The sequence below is a fragment of the Leptonotus elevatus genome, chromosome 2 (genome assembly GCF_054856555.1).
Source record: "Leptonotus elevatus isolate MCC_2025b chromosome 2, RoL_Lele_1.0, whole genome shotgun sequence".
Taxonomy (NCBI): Eukaryota; Metazoa; Chordata; class Actinopteri; order Syngnathiformes; family Syngnathidae; genus Leptonotus; species Leptonotus elevatus.
The window spans coordinates 12697927-12716780 of NC_141240.1; the positions used below are offsets into that span (position 1 = coordinate 12697927).

Genomic DNA, 18854 nt, shown 5'->3' on the forward strand with positions numbered 1-18854 from the left:
GGGAAAAAATGCTAAACTAATTGAAATTGAAACGAATTTTTGACATCTATAGCCGTCAATTGCAGTGAATGAATTAATATGGTAATAATAAAAGTAAATACTTTTTTTTTTAATGGACAGACTTCAAATAAATTAGAATATATTTCCAAAATCTTTTGACCTTTCTTGTTTCCAAATTTAAGAGACTCAATGTATTGTGGTAATTTTAGATTTCTGTGTTGACGGTTAAGGTCACTGTAAACAAATATAAGAGTAATGTCCCAACCGCTGGTTGGATATGAGCAAGTGACGTCACTGTAGTCGTCCAATGTAGTAACGCCCCCTCAAACTTTGCTTTCGTGTTTGCAGTTTGGCCTGCCTTTCGCTAGCCCGGAACGTGTTTATTTCCCCATTTCATACAGTGACGCTTGTTCTTTTGGACTAATCAAGCTGTGCAACTGCGCGTGTTTGATTCTTAAGGTAAGTTTTGTTTTGTCCAGGATGTCGCTTATTCCCAACGTATCTGCTTTGCTAGCGTTAGCCACACACTGGTGGTAGCAAAGTGAACAGATGGTCTTTAAACTCGTATGATTCGAATAGTGCATTCATACGGTGTTTCTGTATTTGTAGATTTGGATAAATATTGTCACGTGTCGAAGAGGGAGAAGGCGACAAGCTAGCAAGTTTGGCGAACACCGTACACTAAGCTCCAGTGCGGTTTAATTTAGTTATCGAATTAATACCGTGGCTCCATAAATATTTGTTTTTACATATTTAATTTCTAAGAGAACGTTGACTTTAATCTAATGTGTGTATTCACAGCACGTGTGTGGACGGAGTCAGCTGGAATCACAAAAGGGTCCAGAAGTCGTTCAGCAGCAAAACAAAGTCTAGGCTTGTTCAAGCAGGCTGATAAATCGAGTTCTGTTCAAGAACCGTCTGCACAGAGGCAAGAAAACAACGCCATAAGGAGACCAACCTCTGCGAGGATCTGATCATGTTAAAGATCGACTAATGCTGTCCAAAAAAAAGCAGATTATGAGTGGTGCTTCCGGCAGCATGGTCTTCGGGCATGCCTCTAAGATGTACATGCACAGGAAAGAGAATCACAACATAAAATCACATATGAAGAGAACATCAGTGAGTGAGACACAACCGACAGCAGGCAAACGCAGGCGGAAAAACACCTATCCGTGCAAGATATGCGGCAAGCTCTTCCTTCATCATCTCTCTCTGAGTGCACACTACAATGCCACTTCATGTCTCAGTGCGTTAACAAAAGGTCAGGCTACAGGGCCTGACACTAAAAACACCAAGTTACCAGAGCACAGACCAAACGACGTTAAAGGCAGCCTTGCCCAGGGCAAGACCGTACGAGCCGGCCCAGGGCGGCCCAGGCAGAAGCAGGAGGATGACAATGTGGAAGTGGAAGGAGAGTTTCCGTGCCCCTCCTGCACAAAGATTTTTTCTCTGCAGTCGCATCTGAGGCAACATGTGGAGCTCCACGACGCATCCATGGTGAGGGGAGAGTGCAGCGTGTGCACGGAGGAGATGGACACCTTTGAGCGGCCGGTGTCAAGGAGGCAGCGCTTCTATCACTGTGTGCCTTGTCAGGAGGGCTTCTCAGCACTGAACTCCTTCCTTGATCACTGCCAGGAGCACCTGAAAGCCAGGGATGAAGAGGACGACTCCAAACCTTAGCCTAGCAAAGCTTGAGGGGCTTGTCATGGAAAAGCGAGTGGAAAGTGCTCACCAACAGCGACAGGGTGTTTAACGGTTGAAAACAGATTACAGTATCACTACAAGGTGCCTTCAAGAATTCCCCCTTTTCACCAAGTTGATGTTTTTTTTTTGGGGTAATACTATGGTCTTACGTAGATGTTATGCTGTTCAAAATCAATATTGGCCAAATTCATATACTTTTTGATAACTTAATCCAAGCAAACGATGGAGCAATATATATTTATTTAGCATTCTTTCACCACATTCTGTTGTAAACGGCAATGTGAGGGACAGCATGTCGGTTTAAAAAAATCTTAACTTTAGGAAACACTTCTTTTTTTTTTAAGTACTTATTGAAGTTGTATGTGAACAAATGTTAGCCCATTTATAATAAGACCCCAGAGTTTCATTCTGCTACAGTTTAATTTTTTCATAAGCGATTCTGATAGGGGCACCAAAGGCACTTTTATAGTGATATTGACCCGTTGGGTAATGATCACCTGTTATTTTGAAGACAAATGACTGTTCTCTTTTGGGTGGGTGCAGATTTACATACATATATACATACACACACACACACATTCGCCAACCAACCATCAATCAATCCCAGGTTAGGTAAATGGCAATTTAATTGTTTGCAGGGTTCCATCGTGTGGCCATTTTTCATATTTCTATCCAAATGAATACCTTTTTATAAATCACTAAGTGGTGCATCTGCCTATGCAGACCGTGTGTCCCACCACTTGTGTGATTTGGTATTTTTGACTGGCTACTGTTTTCAAACGGCTTGCTTGTGGTTCTTCACAACAGTTATCATTAAACTGCTTTCAGAAGATGTGATACTAGTCTTTTTATCTGGTAAATACTGTATTGTTGAATTTAATGTCCCCTCATGTTGTTCCTCAGGGGGAAAAGTGCATTATACTGCTGGGGCACCATGAAAATGGGGCTCGAACCAAACGTGCTAATTATAGTTGTCATGTATGTAAGTGGGAGTCTAAACCCCCTGGCAGCTCTGGATGGTCCGTCAGTTCGTTTTATAAATCCAGTCTGGACTTGGGCGCAGTTAGTAAGGGGGTGCGATTCCTAATGACCCCAGGCCGGTCGCCGCACCTTTTTCCACTTTCGCTAGGTAAGGTGACAAAAATGTCCCGTATAAACAACATTATATTCTTTATTTTTATAAGCTTCTTCCAATTCTAAAATTCCAGCTGTGCCCATACGTGACTACGCGGAAGTTGACGCCAGCATCCTCCAAAAGTGGTCCTTGAGCACCACTGGATGGATACATTTGGGTTTATGGTGTAGGTGTGTAATGGGTAACCAAATCCAGAAGAGGGCAGTAGTTCCAATTTAAATATATTATCAGCTTCAGTTATACTCAAACGAAGGAATAGTAGCTTGACTTCCGGTTGCCAAGCGCACGTTTCCTCCTGCCGGTCTCTAAAACGAAAAGGCAACGATTATTTCGGTCTACAGGTGAAGAAACAAAGACAAAATGAGCAAAGCACACCCTCCCGAGCTGAAAAAGTAAGACATGACACGTTGAAAGCATTTATTTTGTGCTTCCTTTGTCTTGTAAATAGACCTTTGTATTTGGGTAAAATGACCGCGCCGCCACCGCGCCATTTAAAATAGAGCGAAATAAAGCTAACAAGCGTTCGCCGAGCATTTGTAATACATTCTCCTGGCTTCTGAAACGTGAACTAATGTTGCCCGTCTTCCTTTAGGTTCATGGACAAGAAGCTTTCACGTGAGTACACCACATTGATTTGATTCAATTTGTCTTTGCGGTAAGACAATATTGTCTGTTGTGTTGCCTAGTGTGAGCCGTAGGCAAATGCGTTGGGCCGTATTAACAGTCCTTGGGTTTTAGTGTGGTGTTAGTGTGTTCATTCTTATGATTTAGGTGATCAGACCAAATTTTACAATGGATTTATGCTGAAATGAAGGAATTCCAAAGGGTCCACACTGCATGCGAACATTTGTGGCTAGGAAGCTCATACAAGCACCGCAGGTTAAAAGTTCCAATGTGTTATTAACCTATTGCTTTTATAATGTATAAATGGGTATCATGTTTTTGTTAAAGTCGATTAATCGCCCAGCACTGAAATGCGGTATTCCAGCAGGATCTGTCTTTTAAAAATGTATATGACTGTGTCTGTGTGTTTTAGTTAAGTTAAACGGAGGCAGACATGTGCAGGGCATCCTTCGCGGGTTTGACCCCTTCATGAACCTGGTGATGGATGACTGTCTGGAAATGAGTCCAGGAGGACAACAGCATACCATCGGCATGGTGGTCAGTACACATTCAGCGTTACTTCTCCTTTGACATTGTCGTGTGCTTGCTCAAAGGTCAAGATGGGGTGAAGCTAATCATCTCATTGTGGCCTATTTCTTCATGTACTACTCAGTTGGCTGCATCTATACTGTCTGCATCTTAAACAACGCGGGCACAACTCGGAAATTCATGTACCGGTCTCAGTCGGTTGATCGTGCCTCAGTGCCAACAGCGACCACTTCTGGAACTATGCAATACTTTGACTACTGTCCAAAGGGGCATTTTGAATGGACTGCATGCTATTTTCTGTCCATGAAATCCATTAAATTAGTGTCCATTAAATCGAGATTCAACTGTACATTGAAAATAAATCAGAACATGCACATTTTCTCAACTGACTTTCATGAGGTTGACTTTTTTGTCAACGTCAAAGCAATTGCTGTTAATTAGTGGTGTTCCGATCCCGGCGCTGGTATCGGCAGAGGCCCCGATACTGCAAAGCTGGGTATCGGAATCTGTATCGGGGGCCAAAAAACGGTATCGGAACAACGCTACTGTTAATCCAGATACAGTAGTTTGTTATGGGGAAAAAACACCCTTATCCATGGAAGGTTATTCCCAGTTCCTGTGTTTTATTTGTACTAGTAGTGTTTGTTCCGTTTTAAAGTGCACTAAATGTTTACAGCCAAAAATGCTAAAGGCCAAAGTACCGCCTTCATTTTAATTTGTACTATCATACAAATAAATCAGGAATGCAAGTACAAGTTGAAAGTTGAATTTACTCTCATCTTAATTGACTTTATTTTTCGTTTTCACATACCTGAAACATTAATGAAGCTAATGATAGAGCAGCTGCCCACTGGCACACTAGGTTTGCGATTTACATATGATCCGATTATTCGACTAACCATACAAATAATTGATGACTGTTTGTAGCAGCCCGACCACACACACATAAGGAATTCAGATCACAAATATTGAACAGTTTTAACAGTCACAAATTTTTCCCAAGCTATTTTTATAGTGGATTGGGACATAAAATCCCTGTAAACACTCCAAACGCCACAAAAAAAAATTTGTAGGATAGTGTTTGAGTCATCTTTGAATTGAGACTTTGCGCACCTAGATTGCAAATCAATCTTAGACCAAAGTTGCACCACCTAAAGATGTAGCCAATAATGAATTTGCAGCCATGAAGACGAAGATATCTTCTGGGAAAGGGGTTGGTCTTTGTCATTTATCTCGTGTCTAGCTAAAATTTTTAACTTTTTCTTTTATGTCTTAGGTCATCCGAGGTAACAGCATCATAATGTTGGAGGCCTTGGAGAGAGTATGAGACTGGCCACATGGGGCATGTCTGTGGATACACTTCTTCTTTCTTTTTTTTACATGGTTAAACTAAAGCAACACAACTGTTTTTGAATTGTGTAAGATGTCTAACCTTTCATGGCTTTGTGAATAAATCATTTTCTTTGTAGTCTCTGTGCATATGTTGAATTGACAGTGCTTCTCAAATGTAGCAGGTTCCTGGCCTCATTTCATCGCCTACTTGAGAAATAAAGCCCGCAATGCACTATTTATGGTACATGCGGTTTTATGTCTAAACGTGTATCTCTTTATGACTGCAGTTGCAATGTTGACATGATTTCAGAATTATTAGGATAACATATGACTACTAAAGAATATGACAAACTGATTAAAAAAAATAATAATTGCAATTGGTGAACTTCAGGATTTTTAATGTAAAATACATTCATGCTTGAGGGGTTTTACTGGAGATTTTTGAGAGTTCTCCCTAGCCAACCCCGGTGTACCGCCGTGCTTGGCTGCCTCATATTCAGCCATTAAAAGTTAATCGACGCGTCAATGATGTGGTTTTCTGGTTTTAATGGAGCTCCATCGTTCTGTCAGATCTGTAGCCTCAACAGTCAACAAACTCAACACCCAACCTGTTCTTACTGCGCATGTGCTGTTCCCTACAGTGCATGAGTGCAAGGAATGCTACTCCGACGGGTATGCTGTTTTGTCGAGACACCGTTCCTACACAGCTAAAGTAAGACAAAGAAGTAGGCCACTTAAGCAGAGAAGGTTAGAATTAGTAATAACACAAATAACAATTCTAGGACATTTATTTCCTTGTATATATTTCAACAAAAAATGAGTCGGATAAAATCAAATGGATGTCGTAGTACATAGTTATAACTCAAATAATTCGATTACAAAAAAGGTCGGAGTCTCGAGTCTTCGTTTAATCAGCCACGTTATGCGATATGGACTTTTTTTCTTTTTTTTCTCATGGATCTTTTTTCCACACGGACCCGGACTGTTATTGCAGACGCACACGCTAATCTGGCGTGTTGAATCAAGGTGGCTAGATGGCGGAGTCTCAGCAGGACACAGCCCATAAAAGACAGAGAATGTCCAAAGTTTGGGATCATTTCAAACTTAAAAAAGAAGACAGAAAAGTGCAATGTGTCCACTGCAACGCAGAACTGGCCTTTCACAACAGTACGTCTGCGATGATGCAACATCTGATACGAAAGCATCCTGTTAAAGTCAGTTCATCAAGCTTTGCCGATACAAGGTACCGTGTAACGTGGACGTGATGTTTGCTAATTTCTTGTAACCTAACTGCCACCACTAGTTAATTTACAACGTATGATATCCGCTGTAGCCTGCCGTCGTTGTAACTCGATTTTATGTTAATATATGTAAATTAATTCCTGTTAAATTGCAAGCAATTAAAAAAACACTACTCCATACTACTTGTAAATATTTTTAACTGATTCATCGCCAACAGCCTTCAGAGTAGAGTTCCCCCATATGCCAGTCGTTTTAGAGCATTTTGACTACATTGCCAGATCCACAGAATATGTTTTCTTTGACACTATAAGTACAGAACCTACCAAAACATAGAGATGAGTCTCTTGTTTCACCAGAGAATAAGCTCGGTTCTATGGTTTGCCATTATTTAGTAATCAGCATTGAAACAGCGATCTGAGAAGCAAGATTTTTGTGAAAAGAAAGCCAAGCAGATGACTTAGTGATGTGATTTCCGTGGTAGCCCTTGCATTTTTGCCACCTAAACGCCCATTTGCAGTTTTGCGTTTCAATGTGTTTGAGGCGCAAAATGTAAAATTTGACTTGCAAACTGCAATGTGAATCCACTTATTCCAAAAAGTTTTACTTTAAAGTGAGTATAGGGTTGATGTCAACTTCAACCATCTTCATTTGTCCCAGTTTTATGCAGATTAACTCATTCACTGACATTGACGCCTATAAATGTCAACAATTAATTGTAACTGTTTCTATTAATTTAAAATGTTTTCCACTTTTGTTAACTTTTTTTTTTTAAATAATCTCTTTTTTTTAAAGAAAAAAGTTTTTATACTCTTGTTAACAAAAGTGGAAAAAAATGTTAAACTAATAGAAATAGTTTAAATGATTTTTGGACGTCTATAGCCATCAATGGCAGTGAATGAGTTTTAATAAATTGTTTTGTTTTTGTTTTCCCCAGCACATCACAGCGGCCCATGGACTGCTTTCTTCGCCTAGCTCCATCACGCGCCGTTGAAGATGCCGTGCTAACCGAGAGCATTTTGAAAATGCTGGTCACTGACATGCGGCCACTGTCAATGGTGGAAGACGAGGGATTCAAAAAGATGATTTCAGCGTTCAACCCGAAGTACAGCATGCCAGGAAGACCTTATTTCACAAGTCTGATGAAGAATAAACACCAACAAATAACCGAGAAATTAAAAACTGTCCTTCAGGACGCAGAGTGTGTTGCATTGACTACAGACATCTGGACTAGCATGGGCACAGAGCGCTATCTCAGGGTGGCGTGTCACTACTTGGGGGACGATTGGGAGATGAAGTCCTTCTCACTGACCACAGTGCCTCTCAAAGAGAGTCACTCAGCTGCCAATATTGCAGACTGGCTGGAGGAGACCACTGACAAATTTCATATTCCGTTCCCAAAGGTGAAGGCAGTCGTCCATGACAACGGGACAGATGCAGCGGCGGCGGCAGCCATTTTGAAGGAGAGGCATGGCTGGGTTTCTGTGAGATGTTCCGGGCACATTCTGAACTTAGTGGTACAGTGCACACTTCAAAACAGTAAAACTATTGCTAGTTGTGTGGCTTCAGCGAGAAGCCTGGTGGAACACTTCAAGAAGAGCGAACTGGCCTGTGCCAAACTCCAAGAAATGCAGCAACAAATGGGAATGCCGCCACTAATGTTGATTCGGGATGTGAGTACGAGGTGGAACGGCACATATCACATGCTATCCAGGCTCCTTGGACAAAGATGGCCCGTGGCTGCGGCCCTTTCTGATCCGGCAGTCAATTCAAGTGGCAAGCACCTTTCCCTGGATCTAAAGCCAGAGCAGTGGAACCTCAGTGAGGAACTGACTCGGGTCCTTGGGCCATTTGTAAGCGTGACGGAGTTCCTGCGTGGGGAACAATATGTTACTCTGTCTTCTCTTCCACAGCTGGTGCACAACCTCAAGAGAGCAACACTGAGTTCAGCATTTGAAACTGCGCCAGTCAGGGAATTCCAGGCTCGAGTGGTCGAACAGATTGAGGAGAGATTGCAAGAACTGTTTTTATTTCAGCCTGAAGCTCCAAACACTGTCCTCCTGGCTGCTGCATTGGACCCAAGGTTTCGAAAACTGAAGTTCTTGCCTGCCGAAGATGCTTTTAAGGTCCAAAGCACAATCCAGTTCATGGCTCTAGCTGTCAAAAAGGAAGAAAGACAAAGTGGAAATGAAGCCGCCACTGCATTAGAAGGCCGTTTCGCTCCAAAGGACAGACCATTCGCCAGCACTATCCTGGGATCATCATCAGACTCGGACGCCAGTGATGAGGAGGATGAGGATGAGCAGCTAAGTCAAGCGGTGCGGAAGGAAGTCTTGCAGTATTTTGGAGAACTTCCTCTCTCCAAGAAGGACAATCCACTGCTGTGGTGGAGAACAAACGCAACACAATATCCCACCCTGGCAAAGCTGGCCAAGTCGTTTTTGGGTATCCCGGCAACGCTGACACCATCGGAGCGTTTGTTTTCTGCTACTGGGAACATTGTCTCAAGACGACGGGCAAGTCTTAGTTCTGAACATGTTGATATGTTGACTTTTCTCCATTGTAATCATGGGCTTTTGTAAACACGTCAAGAAAAACTCTCACGCTCGGTCTCTCACACACAGACACTTACACACATCCGCGCCTCACACACTCAGCGCCCTACCTACCTCATCTAGGTACCTTTGGAAGTTTGTTGGCCCGGAATTTAATTTTATTTACATTTACTTCATATATACTGTATTTGACATGACTCTTTTTTTTTGTCATTTCTTGCTTGAAATGCACAAAATGGCCATAATGCTTTAAAGAGGAAGTCTAGTCAAAATGTTGAGAATGACGTTACGTTACACTGCCTTTCAGTCGACAGCAAGTGGCCACACCCTGAGATGGATATAATGGGTGGACAGTATTTTGTTGTTTGTTTGTATTCTACAAACGCAATATTAATAAGGAGAAATAAACTCTTTTGACTTAACTTTCCCTTTAAAAGGACTTGGTTATAGAACCAAGAGGTGAAATAAATACTTTTTTCTCAAGAATAAAAGCAAATAAAATTTATGTCTTGTGTTGTTTAATATATATATTTTCTCAGATTACTTTTATTGCATATTTGTTACAATATTTATTTCTAAAAATATTTGCTTAATGCAGCTCATTCACAAGACATCTTGTTGGTGGCGTAGTAGCCTATTCTAAAGGGACAAACTTTAAACAAAACCACCAACGGTTTCATCTAAGATATTTTCTCATAGGTCTTTAGAAAAAATGTTTGGTTGTGTTGTCTGTAGTTTAGCTAATGGCTAGCCTGCCAGCTATTGCCGGCTCTATATCACACACTATTTTAGCATTAAAACACAAGCACATTTACACATCTGCTAGATGAATCCAAGCACCCGTCATGTTGGGAATGAATCAGTGTTCCTTGAAGTTTCATAAATGTCCGCCTGGAATTTTAATGGTCTTTTTTTCAGCGAACATTTGCAAACTTGAACGAACCCTGAAATGAAATCAACATTCACTAGTGTCGCAAATGTTTCGCCAGAATCACCACTCATGTATACTCAGAACAGAAGTGTGTTTTCCAGGTTTCAAGAAAGTCCTGACCGACACTCTAAGCAGCGATTTAGCTTCCTGTAATCCCTGCTCAGGTGTTACTGTACGGTAATAAATGAATAATATTGCAAAATATTGGTATTTTTTCATGCTCTTTCGAAACGAGAACATCACAATCATTGACACTCACTTTCTCACACAGACTCACGCACAAAGTGAAAGTCTGGCAAGTGGCTACTGTGGCTTTTACATCCTTTGATTTATCTGTATTCTGCCTTTGGAAGTAACATTTGGACACCATTTTTTCCCCAGACAAATTAAGTGAAATTGGAAAAACGTAACGGGCCCTTTTGCGCTCTCTCATGGCCAAGTAATGTGCGTGCGTTGGGAAGGAACGATAGAGGGCGCTACTTACATCAACGTGCTTCCTGTTCCGATAGACTTTTATTTTGAAAGGCAATTGTCGTCACTGAAGACGCGTTACGTTACGTCTCACGCCGCAGCCACTCGACGTAATGTGGAAAATAGCAATGTCGGAGGAGGTAGGCAAGGCGCTACAGTCGGTGGTGCAGCGGGTGAACCAGGCTGCGTCCCGACGACCCAAGGTACGTTCAGGCCCGGGTGAGTCCCAGCGAGTGCACAGCTGTCGCGTGGTTTGTGCAAAGTAGCGCCGTGCTGCCACGTTCGGTTATGTAAGGTTGTCAACCTTTGGATGAGAGACAACAACACGCGTGGTCTATTAGTGGCAGTGTAGCAAGGCTTGGAGCCGCTCACGCCTTTATAGTGCGCCTGCATGCATGCTGATGCGTTGTGGTGATGGCCATTCTGGTTTCGTATTCTCGTGGTGTGATGAAGGGCTACCAAACATCCACACCATACACGTTATTAGTAAGTGTATTATTAGTGATGTAGAAATAAAAATAATCTTAACCATGTAAACCGTGTGTTTGTTATTAGTGACCAAAGTTGAATTTTAAACCAGCAGAAGCCAACAGTGATGAGTTCAACAGGAGCTGCGTCAAAAAATACAAAATACAATAACGTATGATTGAGACGTCATTTAACAATGGTGCTTAATTGTTTTGGTCACAGTGGTGTAGAATACTGAAATTGGTGTAGTCTATCCATCCATATGAAGGGTCACAGGTGTACTGGAGGCTCAGCCTAGTCCACCGTGGGTGAGAGGCAGGTTACACCCGGGATTGGTCGCCAGCCAATCGCAGGGCACACACTATAGACAAACAACCATTCACACCTGTGGCCAATTAGAGTCTTCAATTTACATTCTTGTCTTTATAAAGGTATGTATTTTTTTTTAAAATACATCACAAGAGTACAGGACAGTGCTACCTTGCCTTATGAGTTGAACTTCAACAGCACTTAACTCGGAAAAAATGTGCTCTCATATTATCAAGGTACAGCTGCATACATCTACTGTACTGTACTAAATTACAGGATACAATTTTTCCTCAGACGCTACCAGCTGTGCCACCTCGACTTGTCGCTGTCAGCAAGACCAAACCTCCCGAGATGGTGGTGGAGGCCTACAACCAAGGCCAGCGTAACTTTGGGGAAAATTATGTGAGTACGCAGAATGGCCGCTGTGCATCCCTCTTAACAACAACAGGTGTGTGATCAATGCAAATAAACTGCATGCTTGTATCTCAACACCAGGTTAATGAACTTGTGGAGAAAGCTTCAGATCCTAGGGTAAGTTGACCTTTTATGAGGCAAATTATTTGTACTACTGTGTCATCTTTTTATGTAACGATCCCATATTTCAGATTTTAGAATTGTGTCCAGAAATCAAGTGGCATTTCATTGGTCATCTACAGAAGAATAATGTCAACAAACTCTTGGGTGAGTGAAGGCTGGCGGTCCTATTTGCAGTTACTTGCTTAAAAACGTATTTGGTTTCACCTTCTTCTCCCCAGGCGTGCCAAATTTGTTCTTGGTGGAGACCGTCGACTCGGCAAAACTGGCTGACAAGGTCAACAGCTCGTGGCTGCGTATCAGAGGAGCGAGCATGCAGAGGTTAAAGGTCATGGTTCAGATCAACACCAGTGGCGAACATAGTGAGTCTCGGTTTCCTTAGCTGTGTCTTCCACGCATTGTCACAGGTTCGATATGAACGTGTGTTCACGTGTGTGCAAACTAAGGTAAATACGGCCTACCACCAGAGGAAACGGTCAATGCCGTGAAGCACATCGTGTCTGAGTGCGCCGCCTTGCAGTTCTCAGGACTCATGACCATTGGGCGCTACGGCTACAACCTCACCCAGGGCCCAAATCCAGATTTTCAGGTACAAACACTGGCTTTGGTCCAAAATGCTTGTGAGGGTTTGTTTTGAAAATGGGGCTGTTAAGACATATAAATGTATCACATTTTCACTTTTCCGTCACAAGTGATGATACGCATATAGACTTGTATATTTTCTTCTGTGTGCTTTTTTTTTTCCTGGCCTCCTCCAGCCTCTTGCTCCCTAAATGGTGTTTGCTTGCTCACAGATGCTTCTGAGTCGGCGGCAGGAGGTTTGTGACAGTCTGAAGCTACCTCTGGATGAGGTGGAGCTCAGCATGGGTATGTCCACAGATTTTGAACATGCGGTGAGTAGCAACCATTAAAGACTTATTTTTATTTTTTCAACTACATACAGTAGTGGACAGGTTGGACATTTTGAATTTGTATTATTGGATGAAAAATATGCCTTAAAGCTCCAGTGTGTAATAAGTGGCCACTAGATGTCACTATAGCATGGAATGCAGCCGAGGCGCATGTAGTTATGCTGCATTCGAGGAAAGTGGGAAGTCGGCATTTTCAGACTTCAAACCAGGGAGTGTGTACGGGAACTCAGAAATCCCACTTACGGAGTCGGGGGGGGGGGGGGGGAACCCTTACTTCACCGACCGACTTCAATGTGAATAGCTTTCTTCATTCATAAATATTCAACATAACTTCACGTAACACAATGTATGTGACAGTATGCCGCTATACGGTGAACTGTATGGGATCCTTATGAAATTAGATAAATACATAAATGAAGCAAAACTACGAGAAGGCAAGTTTGCTGGAGGTCAAAATGTGTTTTGAGGACCAAAACAAAAAACAATTTATCACTATCCACCATTTTGGTTGTTTACTTTCATCATGAACACTTTCAGGTCGTAACTGAGAAAAGCCTACTGGGATAAATCCGACTTCAGACCTTCCTCGAATGCAGCATTAGAAGCATGCACACTACGGTGGTTCAGAGAGATCACATTTCGCAAACCTACCACTAATTTTTATTTTGCGTGAGCTAACAAACATCTTGGCGAGCGACGGCGAGCGAGCCAGATTTAGCCGAAATAGCGAACAACAGTTATACAACAGCCATAGGTTGGAGTGGCTAACAAGAGCGGCTAGCAGAAGAAGCTAGTTTAAAAAAAAAAAGCTAGTAAAAGTTTGCGAGAGCAAAGCAGAAGGTAGCAGGAAGATGGCGGCGAAACATCAGCCTCTTGTAAGGTGACACTCCAGCCATGTAATTTAATTAGTGATTACTAGGCCTACCATTATATATATTTAAAATAAAATGTACGTTGGAACATATATTTTTGCATATTATTGTCTTCAATAGTTTGGTTTTTAAATTGAGTTTTTTTTAGTTCACCACTGGATAGTGCTAAACATACACACTAGGGCTTTAAAAGTACTAAGAAGTAAAAAAGTACTAAATATATATATATATATCATACAATTCTTAAAGAGTAAATAACAAGATGGTTGTCTTGGCTATTGAAATGAAAATGAAAAAATAAATGGACCAGTGTCGCCAATCTGGTTCCATTGTAATTGTGCTGGAAACGGTATTCGATCATAAGTCTGGTTCTACGAGTGAATCTTCAGTGGTTGAATAAACAAGTACAAATTACTAAATTAAGTTATTAAGTGAAGAGTAATTTAGGCCAGATTTTTTTTTTGTCCAACTCCCAAGACTTGCCACATGATGGTGCTCAAATGCAAAAATTGCATGACAGAAGAAGCAAAAAAGGAAGGGAAATATGCGGGGCCCTTTCTCGACTGCTTAAGGGCCCCAAGCATAGAGGCCCCCTTTGAATTTATTTTCACGTCACACTGTAATTTTATTATTAAGCATTGTATGTGACATACCTCATCATGCTTGATAATGTTTGGTGCTGTTGCATCGCAGATCGAGGTTGGGTCAACTAACGTACGCGTGGGAAGCATCATCTTCGGCAACAGGGAGTATCCCAACAGCGCAGCCAACACTCCGGTTCCGAGTCCTGCACCCAGTCCGGCTCCCAGCCCAGAGAAAACATCCAAGCAGGTGTCGGAGGAGGCCGCCAAGAAAATGCAGCACCTGACAGTCTGAATCGGAACATTAACAAGTTGTCAATTTCCTTTGTAAGAGAAACAATACAACTGTAAAATGTGCAATTAAGAAGAGTGCTACAAACCCTCCCACACACATTGGGTTAGGATTGCCAAATTGTTGCATATTTTTTTTAAATTATATATTTTTTATCTTTTGCCAATAAAAGGTACTGGCCATCTGTTGTTAGTAATCGATGGTACTTAAAGCTGTGCTAGAAGTAACAAGACAACCGTAGTACACCTAATAAAATTCTGATGAAAGATGGAGACGGAGTTTGTTGTGTGGGTATTTTGATGTCTAACAATCTAACCCAATGTGTGCTTTACTTTGTCATCTCACATCTGTGTACCTTTTTGCTGTGCAGGTTAAGCAGATTTTATTTAATAAACCTCTCATCTCTTTATACTGGCTTTTGTTTATTTAGTGTTCAGTTGGTGTGGTTTTTACATATATATATATATATATACTTATTGGTCTCTTGATAGGAGCAAATCCAAGAGTGAATCCGAGGGAATGCTGTGTAGGCAGAGTAATTGTGATATGAGGTCATCTATGCAACGTGATTTGTTTTCAACGCAGTATGCAAGGATTCTAGCAGTTGGGTGTTTCTCCATGAAAAGCGGCCGTCATTGTCAAAGATTTTACATATTGTGGAAATATGTCTTTAATCATTTAAAACTTTGATTAGAATCTTGCTCTGAGAGAACCTAAGCAGAGTAATAAACTTCACTTATCCCTGTTGCTGGTGTTTGTATTATTTATGGTACCGCGCTTGTGAAGTAGTCCTTTAAAACATGATTTTTCTTTTTTTTTGACAAAATGTCTTTATTAAGCAGAGGGCAATTCCACATGACTTCAATGCTGGAACATGGTTTGTGCATCTCAAGAACTGGACATTTGAAATGAAACATCAGTAAACAATGACAGCCTCAAACTGAAGAATCCATACATTTGTGACTTAATCAAGTCTGCCTCATTGAACAATGGTCCAGCAAAGATTAATTGAACCAAACAGTAATAAATTAAGACATACTGAAAATACCCCCCACCACCCCCAAAAAAATAATCCACATACCAACAAGCATTTAAACAAATCCAGCATGAACACCAGGTAAATGACTTCTAGCCACAGTATAACCAATCCTTAGGACAAATTACAATGGTAACATCGCAAACCCTTTGTGACAATTATAAAGATTTGGAGAGAAAAATATGCAGTTGTGTTGCCAGACAAACTGTTAAGGATTTGAACATCAATAGCAGTACTATGTAATTGTAGTGGTTCAAGAATGTGGGTGTGGCCTAATTGTCTTGCACTGACATATGTCTACACAACCTTTAAATGCCCCACAATACAGCAAGTATAAACAAAAATGAGATGTTGGGAAATAGGAATATTTCAAATGTGAAGTTAATGGATACTTGTTACAAAACACCAAAGAAGCCGTTTCCAACACTATAAAAAGGAGCATAAAACCTGTTTCATGCATAACCAAAAGATGTCCGGCGTTGTCAAGCGAATAAAACACAAAAAGGAAGGAAACTCATATGTTGCCCTGTTATAAAAGATATACAACTGCCTTTTAAAATGTACACATTCCTTCATCATCCAAGGCCGATACTCAACAACAAAAAAGTCTGTTTGATTTGTTGCGCAAAACAAGTCTTCGTTCCAGTCATTCAAGTCTGTCTTCAAAAGGTGTCTTGTCTGTTGCTCCCCATCGCCGCTCTTCTTCACACTCCGGCTAAACAAGTTTCTTAGCTTCGAAGAAGCTCTTGAGATGCTTCATCTGCCATACGCCTGTGACGATGAGGATGAGCGTCTGGGTAATGGACCACCACAGGACACGCTGGTTGGTGCTCTCACTGGTCATACGGAAGCGCTCTTCTCGATACTGCACAAAGACAAATCCTTAAGCCGCGCGAAAAGTCAAGATAGCAGCTCGTTTTAAGTGCCGCTCACCCTTTGGTAATTTTGCTCCTTCTGGATCTGATCCACCTGATCCAGAAGCTGTCTGGCACGCAGCTGCAGCTCAGTCAGCTTGTCCTTGGCTGCAATTTCAGGGTAGTTATTGGTATGTTCTCCAACCTGAATATCCAGATGCACTCTCTGCAGCATTGGAAAGCTTGTGGTTAGAAATGTACATGATGAAGGGCATAAAAGGTGACATTCACACGAAAGGCAACACAATCATCTTCAGCATACCATTTGCTTCTACCATGAGAGGGCCAATGGGGTGAATATTGGCCCTTTTGCAAAAGACAGGACCACCCCCTCAAAAAAGGATGTTCGAGGTTCTAAAATTCTTGATCTTTGAGGTACAGGGCACATTTTTATTTGCTTGAATTTTTTTTACAGTGTGAAAACAAAACAAACCAGAGGGAAAACAGGCCAAAGGTGTCTTAAGTAAAGTAGTCTAAGTAGCGGCGCTCTACCAGTTTCCCTCCAGCAAACAGCGCCATCTTGGTGGAGTTGGAGTGCAGACATATCTGGTGCTCGCCTGGCGTATGAGACGTGAAGGTGAACCGACCATCGGACCCATACTGGCGAGACAGGATGACCTGAAAAGGTCGGACAAAAACATTGAAGCCTCAACATGCTCACCATCATTAGCTAAAGGATTCTTGTGTCTGCTTGCGTGGATGTTTTGCTTTTCTTATAACTTTTTGAGATGCCACACCTTCTGGTATGCCTCTGTCGTCCATCTTCAGTGAGTGGTTTTACGTTATTTTAGTTAGGTCCCCTTGAATGGCAGTTGAGTATATTAAAATGGTACTTGTCCTGTACAGTTTATAAGGGTTTCGTGATGGCGAGTGGTGACAATTATGACATACTACTTGGAACAAATTAAGTCACTCGACATATTTCCAATGGTATCCTTGTTTTTTAAATGATAAAATATTCACTTTTTATTAGACTTTCGAGATGCCACCAAATTTATTGTAGCTGTGTTTTTGAGGCTGGCTCCTATTTAGCGTTCTTTTCATACCTTTGCATCAGGATCCTTGATCTCAACGTGCATCCCAAGACCCGGTGTGGCTGGGAGGAAGGAATTAGAGTGTTTGTCCCAAAGCTGAGTTCGGTACTTTCCTATAGAGACACAAAAACACCTTACTAGATCATAATATGTTTTTTTTTTGTTTTTTTTATTGAATAGTGTGGAGACTGCAACATCATAAGAAACAATGCCACTAAAAAAAAACTGACGTTTTTTGCTAAGACACTCTTCTACAGAATAAAAATGTGGCGAAAACTAAACCCCAGTAGGAACAGTAACTAATTATTATTATTTAAAAAATGCTTTATAAAGTCACTCACAACAGAGCACTTTTAGTAACAAAGCTCTATATTGCATGTTTAAATTTTTTCTATTTTTAGGTCACCAACAGAGTGTGACTTTCTGGATATACTTTACCTTTTGCACCCTAAAATAAGAAATTCACTGGGGTGAGGTCTGGTGATAGTTGTGACCATTTAGCTAATCCTCATATGTATGCATAATTCATAACATATATTGCATTAAAAAAAGAAATTAATAAAGGCGGTAAAAAAAATGAAGAACTCGGTATAATTTACAACTGTGTACCTACTTTTGTAACCACTTATATATTTGGACTAGTTGCAAAAGAGAAGGGATATGGAAATACGTCACATTTCCAATTTATCGACTAAAACTACAGTCAGTATTCATTTAGAAGTTGACTCTATAAATTAGGACAAACAAAGCACCGAGTTTTAACTGTCATTGTTAATGACGCATGAACAAACGTATAGAGTGGATACTTTTCTCGCAGGTGAATAATCCACGTGTCAAACGCAATGTCACGAAACCGGTAGTCATTATACAGTACAATATCTGCATTGAATCACTCGTTGTACTATCAAGTGCACAAATTGTAAATATCTGCAAATGATTTAAAGTGGGGGAAATGTCTTTATGGAAATATGGGATCGCGACTTTTAAATATTTATCGACGCTTACAGTCCGTGCTTTAAATAACGCCAGCTGGTTGCCTTCAAAGCTAGGCTATATTTGAGGAGCTACAAAGCCGACGTCCTACCGATAACCATGGTTTCGTCTGGAATTTCCTCGATGAAGCATTTTTTCTCTGTCTCTCCTATGTGGAAATAGAGTGCATAGCTTGGGTGAATCCAAGCTGCGATCAAAATAATTCCAAGTGTAGTGGTAGCGAGCATATTGAACGAAAAAGCCTCTTGCACCTCAAGAGCAGACTGCAGACGAGAGTCGCTGCGTGCTAGTGACGTCGGCACCTAATGCGGAAGGAGGAAGGGGATTTCCTGAAAGTCTATTTTAATTTTGCCCTGAGTTGTGTCTCTTACCCTGGCCTACATCATAGTCA

At 41.3% G+C, this 18854-nt stretch overlaps 5 protein-coding genes across 7 annotated transcripts; 4 read left to right on the forward strand and 1 right to left on the reverse strand.

Moving 5' to 3' along the window:
• The first annotated feature begins 309 nt into the window (after nucleotides 1-309).
• LOC147178467 (uncharacterized) lies at nucleotides 310-2539 on the forward strand. 2 transcript variants are annotated; one of them, XM_086070080.1, is made up of 3 exons: nucleotides 319-459; nucleotides 610-691; nucleotides 802-2539. In XM_086070080.1, the coding sequence occupies exon 3, from the start codon at nucleotides 994-996 to the stop codon at nucleotides 1678-1680; it is 687 nt and encodes a 228-aa protein (XP_085926206.1). In that variant the 5' UTR covers nucleotides 319-459; nucleotides 610-691; nucleotides 802-993; the 3' UTR covers nucleotides 1681-2539. The 2 variants fall into 2 exon arrangements, with proteins under 2 accessions (XP_085926205.1, XP_085926206.1); XM_086070079.1 differs by lacking the exon at nucleotides 610-691 and having other exon boundaries at nucleotides 310-459.
• A 546-nt stretch (nucleotides 2540-3085) lies between these two features.
• Nucleotides 3086-5459, forward strand: snrpg (small nuclear ribonucleoprotein polypeptide G). The gene is made up of 4 exons (XM_086070082.1): nucleotides 3086-3231; nucleotides 3432-3454; nucleotides 3876-4000; nucleotides 5268-5459. The coding sequence occupies exons 1-4, from the start codon at nucleotides 3200-3202 to the stop codon at nucleotides 5316-5318; spliced, it is 231 nt and encodes a 76-aa protein (XP_085926208.1). The 5' UTR covers nucleotides 3086-3199; the 3' UTR covers nucleotides 5319-5459.
• A 546-nt stretch (nucleotides 5460-6005) lies between these two features.
• LOC147178469 (E3 SUMO-protein ligase ZBED1-like) lies at nucleotides 6006-9622 on the forward strand. Its single transcript, XM_086066992.1, has 2 exons — nucleotides 6006-6566; nucleotides 7500-9622. The coding sequence occupies exons 1-2, from the start codon at nucleotides 6358-6360 to the stop codon at nucleotides 9142-9144; spliced, it is 1854 nt and encodes a 617-aa protein (XP_085923118.1). The 5' UTR covers nucleotides 6006-6357; the 3' UTR covers nucleotides 9145-9622.
• A 944-nt stretch (nucleotides 9623-10566) lies between these two features.
• On the forward strand, nucleotides 10567-15231 carry plpbp (pyridoxal phosphate binding protein). 2 transcript variants are annotated; one of them, XM_086066942.1, is made up of 8 exons: nucleotides 10567-10722; nucleotides 11591-11698; nucleotides 11792-11827; nucleotides 11902-11977; nucleotides 12052-12192; nucleotides 12277-12419; nucleotides 12625-12723; nucleotides 14307-15231. In XM_086066942.1, exons 1-8 carry the CDS (start codon nucleotides 10633-10635, stop codon nucleotides 14487-14489), a joined length of 876 nt encoding a protein of 291 aa, XP_085923068.1. In that variant the 5' UTR covers nucleotides 10567-10632; the 3' UTR covers nucleotides 14490-15231. The 2 variants fall into 2 exon arrangements, with proteins under 2 accessions (XP_085923068.1, XP_085923069.1); XM_086066943.1 differs by having other exon boundaries at nucleotides 10619-10738.
• A 647-nt stretch (nucleotides 15232-15878) lies between these two features.
• tmed4 (transmembrane p24 trafficking protein 4) lies at nucleotides 15879-18759 on the reverse strand. The gene is made up of 5 exons (XM_086070240.1): nucleotides 18555-18759; nucleotides 17483-17583; nucleotides 16929-17054; nucleotides 16456-16602; nucleotides 15879-16387 (listed from the first exon to the last, which is right to left on the reverse strand). Exons 1-5 carry the CDS (start codon nucleotides 18688-18690, stop codon nucleotides 16238-16240), a joined length of 660 nt encoding a protein of 219 aa, XP_085926366.1. The 5' UTR covers nucleotides 18691-18759; the 3' UTR covers nucleotides 15879-16237.
• Between the last annotated feature and the right edge of the window lie 95 nt (nucleotides 18760-18854).

What these genes read in the sequence shown, in the direction of transcription:
- LOC147178467 (XM_086070079.1), top strand. Translation starts at nt 994, where the DNA reads ATGCTGTCCAAAAAAAAGCAGATTATGAGTGGTGCTTCCGGCAGCATG.
- snrpg (XM_086070082.1), top strand. Translation starts at nt 3,200, where the DNA reads ATGAGCAAAGCACACCCTCCCGAGCTGAAAAA. An exon ending in CATGGACAAGAAGCTTTCAC is followed by an intron (nt 3,455 to 3,875) that starts GTGAGTACACCA and finishes TGTGTGTTTTAG; the next exon opens with TTAAGTTAAACGGAGGCAGA. An exon ending in AGCATACCATCGGCATGGTG is followed by an intron (nt 4,001 to 5,267) that starts GTCAGTACACAT and finishes TTTATGTCTTAG; the next exon opens with GTCATCCGAGGTAACAGCAT.
- LOC147178469 (XM_086066992.1), top strand. Translation starts at nt 6,358, where the DNA reads ATGGCGGAGTCTCAGCAGGACACAGCCCATAAAAGACAGAGAATGTCC. An exon ending in TCAAGCTTTGCCGATACAAG is followed by an intron (nt 6,567 to 7,499) that starts GTACCGTGTAAC and finishes TGTTTTCCCCAG; the next exon opens with CACATCACAGCGGCCCATGG.
- plpbp (XM_086066942.1), top strand. Translation starts at nt 10,633, where the DNA reads ATGTGGAAAATAGCAATGTCGGAGGAGGTAGGCAAGGCGCTACAGTCG. An exon ending in CAACACCAGTGGCGAACATA is followed by an intron (nt 12,193 to 12,276) that starts GTGAGTCTCGGT and finishes GTGCAAACTAAG; the next exon opens with GTAAATACGGCCTACCACCA. An exon ending in CCACAGATTTTGAACATGCG is followed by an intron (nt 12,724 to 14,306) that starts GTGAGTAGCAAC and finishes GTTGCATCGCAG; the next exon opens with ATCGAGGTTGGGTCAACTAA.
- tmed4 (XM_086070240.1), bottom strand. Translation starts at nt 18,690, where the DNA reads ATGCTCGCTACCACTACACTTGGAATTATTTTGATCGCAGCTTGGATT. An exon ending in AGACGAAACCATGGTTATCG is followed by an intron (nt 17,584 to 18,554) that starts GTAGGACGTCGG and finishes GTGTCTCTATAG; the next exon opens with GAAAGTACCGAACTCAGCTT. An exon ending in AGGAGCAAAATTACCAAAGG is followed by an intron (nt 16,388 to 16,455) that starts GTGAGCGGCACT and finishes GTCTTTGTGCAG; the next exon opens with TATCGAGAAGAGCGCTTCCG.